Source organism: Eretmochelys imbricata, chromosome 1, assembly GCF_965152235.1.
Source record: "Eretmochelys imbricata isolate rEreImb1 chromosome 1, rEreImb1.hap1, whole genome shotgun sequence".
Lineage (NCBI taxonomy): Eukaryota > Metazoa > Chordata > Testudines > Cheloniidae > Eretmochelys > Eretmochelys imbricata.
Window position 1 is genome coordinate 232,573,132 of NC_135572.1, and position 16,449 is coordinate 232,589,580.

Below are 16,449 nucleotides of genomic sequence, written 5' to 3' on the forward strand. Positions count from 1 at the left end.
TATGTGCGCTAGACATTTTCTTCTTATTTCGCACTTTTTCTACCACCAGTACAGTTTAACTGTTGGCCCTTGGAAAGGAATAAACACTACAGTAGTTGCTTTCACTTAGTGAGGAGACCTAATATTTTTCTAATGTAGCATTGTTAAAAAGTAAATAAATAAATAATTTTTTTTGGCTGTGAATCTTGCTTTGGTTTTCCTGTCACTGTCAAGAAGAGATATTCTTTATCCCATCCATATCTAGCAACCCTTATACTGTTTTTTTCTTTTTTTTTTCTTGTCTTGAGGACAGCTACCAGAACTCTGTATTTCCTGTGGCAGTTTAAGAGTACCCCTTGAAACTCCTAAATTCTCTGCCTCCACAGCCTGTAAAGCCTGAATCCAGATTTCTTTATACATATCAAGATTCTTCATTTTAAAATTGTTCCTTTCCCCACCTCCCTTTAAACAAGAGAGAAATTTGCCATTAATTTCTGGACACTTCTTCCTTTTCCTCTGTAAATTCAAGGCTGTTGTCATCTAGATGAGAAATCTTGCTGGGGTTCTATCTCTTCTCTCCTCCTGTAGTAGCAGGGGCAGATTGACAGCAACAGGTACAACAAAATAAATGGGATGGGATAAAAATCAAGGCAAAGATTTTTAGGAGAAGGAAATTTAATCAAATACGTAATAATTGTATTGAGAATTTATTCATTACTTACACTTGATAAGGCACAGAGAGAGCATTAGACTTGTGCTAGGCATGGGTCCTGTTATTTATATAGTCCTGGACCGATACCAAGAAAATACTGTTATTCTGAGGGACCAACAATGGTTTTAAAGTAAAATAATGTACAGATCACCAGGGCAACAAGCAGATGCTTTGTTTATACTATTGTAAAGATGGAATTCATTGTAAAGCTTGGCAGGTCGTGACACATACGACTTTAAAGTCATGTCATTGCAAGTATCCGCTTGCTTCTTCCCATTCTTTCCTAGATCTCTCTTCCTCCCCCCATGTGTTTAAATTAGACTTGATTATTAGTAGAGACTTTCTAGAGAAATATTAGGAGTAGTAGAACTGATACAATGCACTGCCAGCTTGCAAAGCCAGCTTTCAAACTGCTTAATAAAAGTAGGCTAAAGTTTTCAAACGTGGGTGCCCTAGAGTAAGGCTTCTGTGTCCATATTTAGACACCTAAATAAGTGGCTTGACTTTTCAAAAAGAACTGAGCACCCAGTGAGTTCCCATTAACACCTAACTCTAGGAACCCGTATAGATAGATATTTTTTTAAATGTTGGTCTTGGTCTCCAACTTTAATCGTATATAAGCTGTTGGGTGCTAAAATTCTCATAAATTGTGTGGGAGATCAGCAAGATGGTAATCAGAAGACCTGATTTTAAAAAACTGCTCGATTGTTTAATTTATAGCACTACTTCAGTATTTTTGGCTTACTGTTAAATGCTAACTTTAAATATAGTTCCGTAACACTTGAATTAAAAAAGCACATTACATTTGGTAGCTCCAGTGTGTTCCCCTCTCCCACTGAAGTCATGGTGGTAGTGGGGTTATGAGCCATTTTGTATATTCATAAGGAGTTAGTGCCCCAGTAAATGATGACTTGAAACCCTATACACAGGTATGCACAAACCTGAAATCCTCTTTCCTGCATTTTTTCCTCTTAAGTATGTGTACCCGGTATGATTTTTTCCTGTATTGTTCACCAGTGGAGGTAGAAGCTTTTTGGTTTTGGTTTTGTTTTTAATCTTGTACCAAAGCAAAACAAAAACACACAAATTTTAAGTGAAACTTCGTTACCGTGGGGTCAAAGGGCAAAAGTTACAAGCTACAACTATTCTGGGTAATTATCTTAGAAAATTGATGGTGTATGTACAGAGTCTTGAAGCTGGACTTTAGTCTTGTGTGTATGTGTTTGTTTTTAATGACCTTTGGAATTTGAATTAACAAAATACTGAGATTTAAAAACTTCATGTCTTGCGCAACCTACATGTCTTGTATAGTCCTCTGAACATAGTCCTCGCAATCCAATGTTATATGAGGCTTTTCAACGGATGTTTTGTACAAGTTTGTCTAGTTTTTAGTTTGGAGTCTTCCCTTATTTGTTCCTTGATGATGATCAAGGTGGTGATATGTGGCCAGTGGTCATCCTATAGATATTCCAACCTCTGAGATTTATTACTTTTGGTATTAGTCAGGACAAGGAGAGCCTGCTGAGATCATCTGAAGTTACACCGCTTCAACCTAAACTTCTGGTGAGGTGCTTCTCTGCTAATCAATTCCCATTTTCCCAACAGAATGGCTTTCAAAAGCGATATAACTAGCCAGATAAGTTGTCTGTTTACAGAGGTGTGGATAATCACTTTAAAGAACATTTTTAACTCTTTATTGCTTGATTGGCCATGTTTTTGCGGGGTTGGTTTTGTTTGATGAGTGGAATGTTTGCTATGCTCCTAGATAAAGACCATGAAATTCTTAGCTCAAAGATCCGGTGTGCAACATAGGTTAACTGAAAGCCAATAATTTCCTGATATTGAATGAGGTCTTAAAGACACGGGTCCTAGAGACACAAGTATGTCTACACTTAAAGTGCTATGGCAGCACATCTGCAACAGTACAGCTGCCCCGCTGTAGCACTTCAGTGTAGACAATACTTCCGTTGATGGGAGGGGTACTTCTGTCGGCATTGGTAATTCTCCCCAAAAGGCAGTTGCTAGGCCAACAGACAAATTCTTCCATAGACATACCACTGTCTACACCAGGGGTTAGGTCGGTATGTTTGTCTCTCAGGGGTATGGATTTTTCACACTCCTGAGAGATGTAGCTATGTCGATGTATGTTCTACAGTGGAGACCAGCCTGCAGTCTGTTTGACAAAACAAAATTCTTTTTTCTTTTGTCAGTGCTGTGTTGAAATGGAGCTTATTTGAGAACAATCAGAAGGTCAATTTGTCAATTTTAAGGGTGAATTTCAGCACAGACAGTACTTTACTCAGCTGAAGTCTTTCTGGCAAACTGGCAATAGTTCTTCAAAATGATCATAACTTTCACCCATGTCCAAGAAAGTTTTTTAAAGTTACGTATTAAAATTACTATCTGAAATACTTCATATGACTTCTTTTGATCATCTGCAAACCTGGTGGTAATGCATTCCTACCACTTCAACTGCAGTTGATGATGATGATTTCTACAATTTAGGTCAAATGGAAGCTTGGATAAAAGATGATGTAGATTCTGATGAGGCTGTATTGGAGAATCTTTTGCTAATTGACTATAAATAGCTGAGGTAGTTGGTGGCAAATTGATTACTTGTGCATCTATTACTGTATATATGGTAATTCAATGTAAGTATGTTTTGACCTTGAAATCGAATCAAGATTTTATTTATTTATTTATTTATTTATTTATTTATTTATTTATTGTGGATATGGTAGTTAATAGACTTCTGTGACAAGGTTGCTTACTTTTCTTTAACTTTTGTAATGATGGGACTTAGTGTATTTCTACATATCAATTAAACACCCGCAGCTGGCCTATGTCAGCTGACTCGGGCTCAGTCTTTCGGGCTGTTTAATTGCAGTGTAGACGTTCGGGCTCAGGCTGGAGCCTGGGTTCCAGATTCTGTGATCTTGGAGGGTCCCAGAGCCTGGGCACCAGCCTGTGCCCGGACATCTACCCTGTATATTTATAGCCTCGCAACCTGAGCTTGAGTCAGCTGACGTGGGCTAACCGCAAGTGTTTAATTGCTGTGTAGCATACCCTTGTAACCCTGGTCTGTTTTTCTTTTGTTTAAGTCTCATGTTAAAGTTTAAAGAAGGCATGAAAATATAGCTGCGGGATGGGGAAAACCTACATTGGATAATGCATAAAAGAAGAGTTTTTTGCTAGCTAAATAGCTGACAAATGTATACATATATTTCTAAACGAGAACGCGATGGTTTAGGATGGAGAATAACACAGGGTCTTTTTAGTCCATTCTTAAGAAAGAACACTTGTATTAATGTTCTAAACTTTTATTGTTCAAAATCACCATCTTCTTTAGCAGTGTTTCTCAACCATTTTGTGCTGTCGACCCTCTTTGGACTTAAAAAACAAACAGACAGACAGTAAAGTGTGACCCCCACCCAGCACTAGAAAAACTTACAGCCACTTACCTTAAGCTCAGGGCTTTGGGCTTCAGCTGCTGCTCAGGGCTGAAACATGTTCATTAGCTTTCTGGGGCCCCAAGCAATTGCTCTGCTTTCTACCCCCCTAAACCCAGCCCTGCTTGTGATCCTCTTAAAGCCATCCGGTCACTCCTTACCAAATAGATAAATCACCTCACCCATTCCAGTTAAGTTGGTTTATCTTAAATAAAAATGAAATTCATTGGCATAAGATAAAAACTTTAAAATCCGGCAAAATAAATCATTATTGAAAATAAAAATATTTTCAGATACAATGACAAATTCACCACTAGCTTGTGCTGTACTCTATGGAAAAATCAGCTACAGCATAAATGAACAGATTTTTTTTCCCTCTGTAAATGTAAAGGTTGTAAAGGCATCAGTACACTTCATTTCAGCATGACTTTGTAAGCCTATGTAGTAGTGGTCTTCACATCTTGATACAGACTTCTTTCATTAGATGTGTTAATGAAGAGTCCATCCAGCTTCATGAGAGTCAATCCCAGCAATATGATGCATTTCCCACTGTTAAACAAGCCAGGTTGATTGACACAGGAATTTCACAGGAGGGTCACTCTCATTGTTTTATATTAGCTTGTTTCATAGGTATGTCACTGTTTAAACACACACTTTTTTTTTTTAATAAAAGGTTTTTCCCTATTGCCACCAGATATGTTATCTATGAGAGGGTAGCCAACTGTTGGTTCCAATATAGTCACAACAGATTTGTTGATTTGGTTTCAGTGCTTTTGGAAGGATTCAATTTTTATTGATAAATATCGGTAAATATTGATTTTGCCATACACGCACCCCGATGAAAAAGTATTTCCATTGATAATTAAAATTTACAGATAGAATAAGAAAATGCTGCTTGAGAGTTTATTAATTTGATTTAAGCATATTTTACCTTGTATATTTTGACATGTGATGTCGACAATTTGTATTGTAACAGTTATAAACCCTCCCTTAATTTTCCACAGCTTTGGTATCGATTTACATTTTCAGTCTTAAAAAAACCTTAAAAATTAATGGGTATTAGCGATTGAAATTATATATAAAAAAATCTAATTTTGCCAAGTCTACGTATCTAAAACATACTGTAATATATTAAACTTTGCAAAATTTACATGCTATGTACAATTCAAGTTGGACCAAAAGGGCACTATTCATCAACATTTTCTTATTATCATGCAGATTTTAATAGTCCATTTCTACAGAAAATGTCCTCTGAATCATTCAGCACTGGATCCAAAATTCACACTGAAGAACTTTGAGCTAGATTCTCCAGAGGTGCAAATCAATCTGCATAGTACCATTGAAGTCTGTGGGGCCACACTAATTTGCACCAGCTGAGAATCTTGGTAAGAATCTACATATTTATCATGTGCAATTTTTGAATTAAGGGTATTTTTTTTTGTTTGGTTTTGGTATATTCAGGAGCCACCGAATTACTGCTCCTAGCCCGCAGGACGGACTTGAGGCGCATTTCCTTGGATACCCCGGATTTTACAGACATTGTCTTGCAGCTAGAGGACATCCGTCATGCCATTGCTATTGACTATGATCCTGTGGAAGGATACATCTATTGGACTGATGATGAGGTGAGGGCCATTCGCCGCTCTTTTATAGATGGATCAGGTAGTCAGTTCGTTGTCACGGCACAGATTGCGCATCCCGATGGCATTGCTGTGGACTGGGTTGCCCGAAACCTTTATTGGACTGACACCGGCACTGACCGCATAGAAGTGACAAGACTTAACGGGACTATGAGAAAGATCTTGATATCAGAAGACTTGGAAGAACCAAGAGCAATCGTATTGGATCCCATGATTGGGTAAGGAAGTGTTTATAAATGTTTTAGAAAGTTGTATCATTCAGAAATGTAATGTGTACCCTTTAACAATGGCAGAGATTCATTGTAGCTCTCTGATGCCAAATACACTATGGTCTCTTTAAAAGGCAAACAAAAAATACAAACCCTAGTGATCTTTCTAGTGGAGTTCAAGCCTGTCTGTATTAAGGAGTATAAATAATACCAATTTTTTTATCATATTAAACTCAATTTCACTCATCTGGCTTTTAACTGTAACATGATCTGGGCTATGAAGATATATGTACACTGATTTGAAAATTTAAGAACAAGTGATCTTTAATACCATTTGATTTGTGGGAGGTCTTACGTTTCCAAAGTTAAAATTTTTTAGTTTTTTTTCAACCTCTTCCTCCTATTCTTTTCCTGTTTCTCATTTTGCAATTTCTCAGAATTACTAAATAAATTACATCTGAACCGTTAGTGTCAGTTCTTGTTTAACACTGTGCTTGAACATCTCTAGCTGAAAAAGATTTTTAAAAAAGTCAACCCTGTCCCTGCATATAAAACACAAACAAAAATTTAGTAAAATAGGAACTGATGCCTGTATGTACACCGGTGCAGATAGTGGAACATGAATATTACATATACTCTTTTTGCTTGAAATTAAAAAACCTGGATTATCTGCAAGTTACCAAATGGGGACAAATGAACTATTTCTACTTTTTGATTAATTGACTGGTCCTCTTTATTTCTTTCTGGTCTTTGCCCATGTTTCCAGATTTGGGTAACTAAGTAGAATTGGCTATTAATTGAAGCTCGTTAAAAATGGCTATACAATTATGAGAATTGCAGCGGATTGGTATGGGAATTCTGTTTAAACTGATCAGTGCATTTACACATATAAGCACCATTGAGGACATATTGCACAAGTTGAATTTTACCACCTCAGTGATAGAAATCATGTTCTAGAAATGCATTGGTCTGTGTTGTATGTCTTCTGATCACACAGTTTTGGTGTGGGGGTATTAGAGATGAGCTGCATTAATGTTGAAAGCATTAGTTTTAAAGTATTTTTAAACTTCTCTTCTGCTCTCCATTGCAGATACATGTATTGGACTGACTGGGGAGAAATTCCAAAGATTGAGAGGGCTGCATTAGATGGGTCAGACAGAGTTGTGCTGGTGAATACTTCGCTTGGCTGGCCAAATGGACTGGCCCTGGATTATGCAGAAAGCAAAATATATTGGGGAGATGCGAAAACAGACAAAATTGAGGTTTGTTAATGGCATTTTTAATTAATTCTACACAGTTAAGACAATAGAGCAACTTCCATTTGTCTATAGACACTGATATATTTGCCATGAAGGTCTTCAGGAGGCAGCATAGGTGTGGAGGATTTACTCTGAATGAGGAACTCTTTAATTCTAATCCCAGTGACTTCCTCTGTGGCCTTGGGCAAGTCACTTCACTACTCTTCTTCAGTTTCTCTATCTATAAATTGGGACTAATAACCAGGTAATAGATCTGGGGAGTGGGGATGGGTTGCTATTGGGAGGATTTGTTTAAAAAGGACATCTTTAGACATATGTTTAAAAAAAAAAACAGATTTCCTTACTTACATTGGTAATAACACATTAGGAAAAATTATGTAAACATATGTGCGTTTTACTATTTGTGCTTTTTTTCCAATTCAGACAGTTTTAAAATAAATTAGTCATTTTCACATATTTCTAGTCAATTTCATTTCCGAGTTCTTATCTGCGTAGCACAATGTTGTAAGGGTTTCAAACATTGCAGGGGGAATAGGTTTCTCTCCTTCCCCCTTTCATTTCTTTTAAAAAAGAAACGGTGAAGGGCAAAATGAGGAACGGGGAGGACAAGAAACATTTCTATTCGCCGTAGGTCAATTTTCATAAATTTCAATTTTGGGCTAAATTTGCGCTCTCTTTGTGTTTAATGTACAAGCCTTTGAGACTGTAAACAACTGAATATCAAATACCGTTTTCACCAAAATGGTACATATGCTAAGGAGATTACTAGATCTCTGCTGTTTAAAAAAAGTAAACAAAAAAAAAAACCCCACTATTTGTGTAGCCTTAGTATAAGATGATCCTTTAACCTTGGAGAGAAAAAAGGAGCTCAGAATTAAATTTTAATTTAATTTGAGATGTTGTGTAGCCTGCTTTCGGTATTTATTGATTTTTCTCCAAAAAAAAATTCTTGGATTTTGAAAAAGTCAGTATTCGGGCTTTACCCAGTTTTCACCAATTTTAGCTGTTCAGGACCCAGGAATTTTTTGTGGCGGAAGTGGACGGGGTCAGGCACAAAAGGGGAGCAGAAGGCTGCACCCTGTCCACTTCCCAGAGAGAGCCCCCTGTTGGCCCTTTCAGTGCAGCCCTATCTGGTTCCTGGGATCACACTAAATGGCCAGGGACAGGGTTGGGGGCTCTGTCCTGCAGGGGAAGTGGATGGGACTTTGTGCATGTGGTCTCAACTACCGGGACCCAGCTCCCTGCCCATCTCTCCCCCCCACTGTGTACCAGCCAGCAAGTAGACTCTGTGAGTACTGAGCTCCCTGCTGGACAAAGCCCTGTCCTGACCCATACCCTTCAGTGTGACCCCAGGAAGTGGACGGCGCTATTCTGAAAGGCTGCGTTCAGGAGAGGGCTATGCCCTGTGGGAGTTGGGGGGGTCAGTACTCCCAAGTTGTAGCCTACTGTTGTCTTGGCCATGCTGAAGTGCCGGAGTCCTGTCTGCTTCCTCTGCGCAGTTGGGGAGCGAGACAGGCAGGGAGCCCGAGGAGACGAGGCTACATCACAAGTATCCCCAACCTCTGTGAGTAGTAAGCATACCTCCTGCTCTGTAGGGTGACCACCCACCCTGAATTGGGCTGGACAGTCATGAAATGCAGAGCTAAGTCCTGGTTCCGGGCTCAATGTCTCTGGGACAGCATTTGTCCTGGATTCCCTGCGTCACTGGTCTGCGCCTGTCTGAGGCTCAGGGTGATGCCTGCGTCTTCCTGGTGCAGGGTAGAGGGGCAGGGGTGAACCTTAGTCTCCCCCCTCACCATGAGGTCCTGCCCCCCCGCTCCTCCTCCTCTCCCTCCTGAGGCCTCTGCCAGGCCAGAAGCCAGAGCTGGGCATGTAAGAACCACCCAGGGAGCCTGGGCTGCTGTGGGGAGCCCTGGAGTCCCAGACCCTCCACCTGCCCTTGGGCGGTGCACCCCAGAGGCTGGGCACACTGGCCAGAGGCTGCTTCAGGACAGATGGAGGGTCTGAGGTTCCCCATAGCAGTCTGGACTCCCTAGGTGGCTCTTAACACAGTCCTGCTCCAGCTTCCAGCCTAGCCCATGGGGTGGGACCTCGGGGGAAGAGGAGGAGCAGGAGGTAGGGACTTGAGGAAAGAGAAGGGGCAGGAGGTGGGGACTTGGGAGGATGAGGAGGGGCAGGACCACACAGAGGGCAGGGCACCTGCATGTGTCCTGCTTTTGGTTTCTGAAATGGTGGTCACCCTACTGCCCTGCCTTGCACACTACCCTTCCTTTTTAATTTTTAATTATCTTTCACTCATTTTTAAAATTTTAGAATAAATACTAATAAATTCCTGTGAAGTTCTTTTAAAAAATAAAAACTGAAAATGAAGGGCCTTATGCATGGTCTAATTGTAGAACTTGGAACTGGTGTCAGGAAAACTCAGCCTGCTCCTGCTTGATAAGTGACCTTGTGTATGGACAAAGAGACATTTCAGTGTGATTATGCATTATTGTATACAAGTAGATTTTCCATACAAAATCATTAAATAGTGCTTGCTTTTTTGTTTTTCAATGTGTGGCATTACTCAAATAGTAGTCTTATTGCATCACTAAAGAAGTCAGTGTCTCCTGCAAGCCAGATTTTTGGTATGTTTGTGCCACATATGTGCTCTAGTATTTATTTTTACGCACTGATTCATGCTATGCTTTTCTGGAGCCCCCAGATGATGATAAAACATCAGCAGGGGTTAATGGAGAATGGTAGGGGGTGCAGCAGGGAGCTTTTGTTCCCATTTTATCTGGCAGCCTGCAGCAGGCAGAAGCAGGCTGTGTGGCTCAAAAGCTTCCTCATTTATCTCGGTCAGGTTTCACTGCTGATAAACTTCTATTGAAATGGATGGCTGCTATTGTGCTTACCAGTGGGGAAGATTTCTCATTGACTTGCTACAGGTTTAAAGGATTTTTCTGCCATGCTATGAGGTTAAAAATGTATGATCTGCTCTGTTGAACAGTTTTTTTGTTTTCCTGCTCAAGTGAATACGGTCTTCTGGACATGTATACTACCTGTTTTAAGACATAGGATGGATTTTAAATGGCCAGCAAAACCTGTATTGATATAGAGTGTGTGTGGGTATTCACCCACAAAAGCTTATGCTCCAATACTTCTGTTAGTCTATAAGGTGCCACAGGACTCTTCGCTGCTTTTACGGATCCAGACTAACGCAACTACCCCTCTGATGATTGATACAGCTGGTTTCCTTGCAATTTTTCAGTGTGTTTTTTGCTTCAGTTATCCTTTATCTGTTCTCCTTCCTTTTCTCCATTCTTCTCAAATCCAGTGATGAAACAGACATACACCTCCTGGAGGAGAGGGCGGGGGGGGAGGGGGCTTTGAGCAAAGACTGTGTGCGTCCCATACAGATCCAACCATTATCTAATGATTCTGAGTGCAGTTCTAACTTGAAGTGTTTCTGTATGCCCAACTCTATTTATCATGCCTAGCATTAGTTTCCCTAACCCTGATGATTAATGGGGAACGTCTTTTATATCTTGCTTCTTTTCAGCATAAGTACACACATGCTTTCAGAACACAGCTTCATCGGGCAACAGAAAATGGAAGCTATTAAGGTTTTTTTTTGGGTACAAAGGTCTTGAACAGAGAAGACCTTATTGTGTATGACCAGGGAATTAAAAGCTTGGCATCTGGAGAATGCTCCATTCTGCATTCTAATCCTGAAATTGTAGGGCTACATTTTCCTTTGATGACAACACTCTCTATTTCGTCAGTACCCTAATAAGAAAATTTTGTTTTCCAAGCATTCAGAAAAATGTTATTGAGAAATTCTTTTTCATATATCTGTATATTGTGAAATACTGATGTGTAGACAAGCTTGATTGCTTTTGTTCAACCCCCACTTTTTAATAAAGCACTGAAAATTGAGAGGTAGAAACAGTCAACTCCCTGCCAAGTTGAACACACATGTTTTTGTATAGTTACATTTAGACAGAACCAATAGCTCTTTTAGATATTAGAAGTAAATGCAGATGAAGCATACATCTGAAACCGCTTTGCCTCTTAATTCTGCCCCTGGTATATTGTACAAATGAGAGATGTACAGTAACTCCTTGCTTAACGTAGTTATGTTCCTGAAAAATGCTACTTTAAGCGAAACAATGTTAAGCGAATCCAATTTCCCATAAGAATTCGTTTAAGTAGTGGGGGTTAGGTTCCAGGGAAATTTTTTTCTCCAGACAGAAACTATGTTTTATATCTGGGATTGGCAACCTTTGGCACATGTCCCATCAGGGAAAGCTGCTGGTGGGCCGGGCCGGTTTGTTTACCTGCAGCTTCCGCAGGGTTGGCCAATCGCAGCTCCCACTGGCCGTGGTTCACCATTCCAGGCCCATGGGGGCTGCAGGAAGCGCCACGGGCTGAGGTATTTTCTTTCTGAACTCTTTCTGTTATTCCTATATCTTTTTTGAGGTAGGTTGACCAGAACAGAATACAGTATTCCTGGTGAAGGTTTATATTTAGTTATATAATGAATGGCTTTATAGTATTTTTTTTCATTATTTTTTCCACATTCTTTAAACATCCTAACACTTTATTTGCTTTTCTGAGCACGGCTGCACATTGAGCTGAGATGGATGTTGGATTTAGGATTAAATCCAGAGTAACTTCTCCTCTTCTGTGTTCTCGAAGTAGCTGTTCCACGGACTCTAAACCATATGACCAGTTTATATGTGGGTGGTTGAAATCACCCATTTTTATTGCCTCATTAACTTTAAATTCTCTCTCAGATCACCCTCAACACTACAAACCTAATATCTTTCATTCTCTGAAGTGTGGTAATACAACCCTAGAAGATATATTCCTATTCTTATGATTTGGGATTTATATCCAAACTTTATGGTCCCCTCCACTCTGATGTGTTGTTTTCATGGAATCTTTAAGTTGTTGTGCTCCCCCTCCATATCTACAATCTAATCTATCCTTGTGTAGTTTGTGCCCACTTAGTATATTACCCCTTTGAGGTCATTCCACCATGTTTTAGAAGTGTTAAATGCTTGAAGTTTTTATTCCATTATCAGGAATACTTATTTGCCCATTTAAAACTTTTTATTTGTATATAGATGTTACCCCTCTCTCTCTGTGACATTTTTTAAGTTGTCTCTATGCTCTCAACCCTGTTTGTCCTTCATTTCAACTGTAATTTCTGTCTGATCCTTTACTACCAAATGTAGTTTCTTTTGTATTACTGAGATTTCCTAGAGGATGTCATTGTTGATTGTCAGGAAGTTTGTAAACAGAAGCTGTTTTTCCCCTATTTACTTGGGTATCTTTGGCCTGAGTCAATCCCAATGATAACACAATCCATTGTTTCTGAAATCAATTTGTCACCATGAAAGTAATTAGGGTGTTAAAAATGCTAGATTTGAGACACTGCTTAATTGATATTTTGGGAGAAGCTGTCTGATGGGAAATGAGTGAGTTTATGCAATAACAGAAGTGGAATAGAATCATAGAATATCAGGGTTGGAAGGGACCTCAGGAGGTCATCTAGTCCGACCCCCTGCTCAAAGCAGGACCGATCCTCAATTAAATCATCCCAGCCAGGGCTTTGTCAAGCCTGAACTTAAAAACTTCTAAGGAAGGAGATTCCACCACCTCCCTAGGTAACGCATTCCAGTGTTTCACCACCCTCCTAGTGAAAAAGTTTTTCCTAATATCCAACCTAAATCTCCCCCACTGCAACTTGAGACCATTACTCCTTGTTCTGTCATCTGCTACCACTGAGAACAGTCTAGATCCATCCTCTTTGGAACCCCCTTTCAGGTAGTTGAAAGCAGCTATCAAACCCCCCTCATTCTTCTCTTCCGTAGACTAAACATCCCCATCTCCTCATAACTCATGTGTTCCAGTCCCCTAATCATTTTTGTTGCCCTCCGCTGGACTCTTTCCAATTTTTCCACATCCTTCTTGTAGTGTGAGGCCCAAAACTGGACTCAGTACTCCAGATGAGGCCTCACCAATGTCAAATAGAGGGGAACGATCACGTCCCTCGATCTGCTGGCAATACCCCTACTTATACATCCCAAAATGCCATTGGCCTTCTTGGCAACAAGGACACACTGTTGACTCATATCCAGCTTCTCGTCCACTGTAACTCCTAGGTCCTTTTCTGCAGAGCTGCTGCTGAGCCATTCGATCCCTAGTCTGTAGCGGTGCATGGGATTCTTCCGTCCTAAGTGCAGGACTCTGCACTTATCCTTGTTGAACCTCTTGAGATTTCTTTTGGCCAATCCTCCGATTTGTCTAGGTCCCTCTGTATCCTATCCCTACCCTCCAGCGTATCTACCTCTCCTCCCAGTTTAATGTCATCTGCAAATTTGCTGAGGGTGCAATCCACACCATCCTCCAGATCATTTATGAAGATATTGAACAAAACCGACCCTTGGGGCACTCCACTTGATACCGGCTGCCAATTAGACATGGAGCCATTGATCACTACCCGTTGAGCCCGACAATCTAGCCAGCTTTCTATCCACCTTATAGTGCATTCATCCAGCCCATACTTCTTTAACTTGCTGGCAAGAATACTGTGGGAGACAGTGTCAAAAGCTTTGCTAAAGTCAAGGAACAACACGTCCACTGCTTTCCCTTCATCCACAGAACCAGTTATCTCGTCATAGAAGGCAATTAGATTAGTCAGGCATGACTTGTCCTTGGTGAATCCATGCTGACTGTTCCTGATCACTTTCCTCTCCTCTAAGTGCTATGTTTATGATGTCTGCAGTAATAGAAAAGGAAATACAGAAAAGATATAATTTTAGTAAGTTTTTGGGCAATATCCTTGTTATACACTTACGGTGTTTTATCTGAGAGCAAAAGGTGGGTTCTGTAACACCTAACATGGAAAGAACAATTAGATCTTCAGTAGAATTACTACAAATTTGCCTTCTTCACCATCACATCATAAGTATTATCCATACTAAGTAATGAGATTAGTTTTTCATACTATTGTGTATATACATGTACAGATCCCATGCTAGACCAGCTAATAACTACCTCAACAATTAAAATGTCTGAACTAGAGGGTCACACTTTGTTGCTTGTGTAAGATGGGCACATTGCATACACTAGAGGCTCCTTGGATTCCTGCATTCACCCCTGACGAGCTCTCTGTGCGCCACCTTCCTGGACCACTGTATTTCCTGAAACCCCCATGCTCCCTCTGGCAGGGGCTGTGTGTGCTCTCCGTGTCACTTTCTCCCCCATACCAGGGTTCCCCATTCTTGCTTCCATGCTAGGGGCTCTTTGTGTGCCCCCATTTTCCCCCTTACCTTCACCATTCTTATTTATGTTCTTTCTGTGTGGGAGATAAGTAATTCAGGGTGTCGACATTTTAAACCGTGTTGGGAGGAAGGGCAGAGCTGAGATGGGTGTGTTATGCTGGAAGGTGGTAATGGCTGCCATCTGCTGGTTCTTTGATCTATAGACAGTTACAGAGGTGGTTGGAGTTGCTAAGTTTGCTAACCAGATGCCAGGGGCTTTGTGTGTCCTCCGTTTTCCTTTTCCTGTCTCCTGAATTTCACCCAAATCAATATGGTTGTGCCCATTGATGCCTAGAACATTCCCTGGCATTTTGGAGTTGATCAGATGTGGCATTCAAAAGTTATTGTGTTCTGAAATGCCATCAAGTTGAGTGACAAGGTGGGAGAGGTAATATCTTCAGAAGTTGATCCCATAAAAGACCTTATCTCACCCACCTGGTGTCTCTAATATCCTGGGACCAGCATTGCTACAACTACACTATATCAAGATGAGCGTAAGGCCTTGCAAACTTGGCCAAATCTGAATTTAAGAATGGCCGTACTAGGTCAGACCAATGATCCATCATGCTCAGTATGCTGCCTATGACAGTGCCAGATTTTCCAGGGGTGTGTGTAGCATATTGATTATTTAGAGTGTGGGGTTTTGGTTTTTGTTTTGTTTTGGGAGGGCATTTTTGAGGAGGGACAACTTGGTGTGAAATGTTCTTGGGGTGTCTTATATTCTTTTGAATTATTTTTAAAGCTGTTGTTCTTACAGCAACAAGGTGCCTATTAAATGCTTTTTTTTAATTTCATGAGGTGACCACAGTACATAGCATTAAAACCATTGTCCTTTCTTCAGAAATAATTAATACAAAAATCTCCCAAAATCGGGTAAGCTGAACCGAACACCAAGAGTGTTTTCAGTCCTGTTCTGAAATGATGCTAAGGTAATCTTCAGAATGACAATAGAAATAATACTGAAAATGCTGAAAGGTCACTTCACTGGGGTCCCTCCATATAACTCTGCCAATACACCATAGTAATGATTTGCCAAACCTTCCTGTTCTAATTGGAACTGACTGGAATTTACTGATGAAATGGCCAAGGTGTTTTGACTAGATTGAGACCACCAGTCAAATGTCAGCTAGTGCTGCCAGAAGTGGAATGTCACTGCATCAGCCCACTTATATCACTTCGTTGTTGTTGGTATTCAGAAGTGAATTACATCTAGAATATTTGGCAAAAATTGAGACACCGAACAAATTGCTCTGATGCAAAATTCCACTCTGAAGTTTTTTGGTTTCAGATGGAAACAATACTATGAGATATTAAGTTGTATGTATTATTCACATCGTGTTTGGTCATCAGCATCTTAAGATATGGCCACTATTTTTTGTTTTAATTAATTTTATTTTCAACATGCTATATTTTTTTGAAGTTTTGTATTGATATTGTTTTCTTTTACTGATTTGCAAGACTCTTGCCCAGAGGAAAGACCATTTGCATTTCTTGTGTGTGATTTCCTCCTCTCCCCCCCTTTCATAGAACTACTCACTCTTTCAGTAAAGGTAGCTTTTGTGGTTAAGCACATCTGTTTCCTGTTGTAGCCTGTATTCTCACTGTGGTCTGAAGTATTTAGAATAGCCTCAGAATGTGAAACCCACACCACACTGTGGTTAAAGCAGCACAAACCACTGGAGACACTAGCTCAGATTATAAGACAGGTTTCTTAACCAGGGATTCAGAGTGCCTGGTTATCAGTTTGGCTGAATAATCCAGTTTGGGATCCCACAGAGGAGTACACATGCAAGGAAGATCAGCTTGTGACCTGATTGTTCTCTGAATTTCACAGTCTGAAGAGTGTATTTTGAAATCCTCTAGAATGAGTTGATTTATGACTGTT

The 16,449-nt window shown here is 40.2% G+C and overlaps 1 protein-coding gene across 6 annotated transcripts in view; it reads left to right on the forward strand.

The window, feature by feature from the left end:
• LRP6 (LDL receptor related protein 6) overlaps positions 1–16,449 on the forward strand; it is a 189,082-nt gene that overhangs the window by 113,558 nt on the left and 59,075 nt on the right. For all 6 annotated transcript variants that reach the window (XM_077807430.1, XM_077807426.1, XM_077807427.1 and 3 more), the window contains exons 5-6: positions 5,602–5,998; positions 7,080–7,251. In XM_077807430.1, the coding sequence (XP_077663556.1) occupies positions 5,602–5,998; positions 7,080–7,251 (569 nt within the window). The remainder of the gene's footprint in view (positions 1–5,601; positions 5,999–7,079; positions 7,252–16,449) is intronic.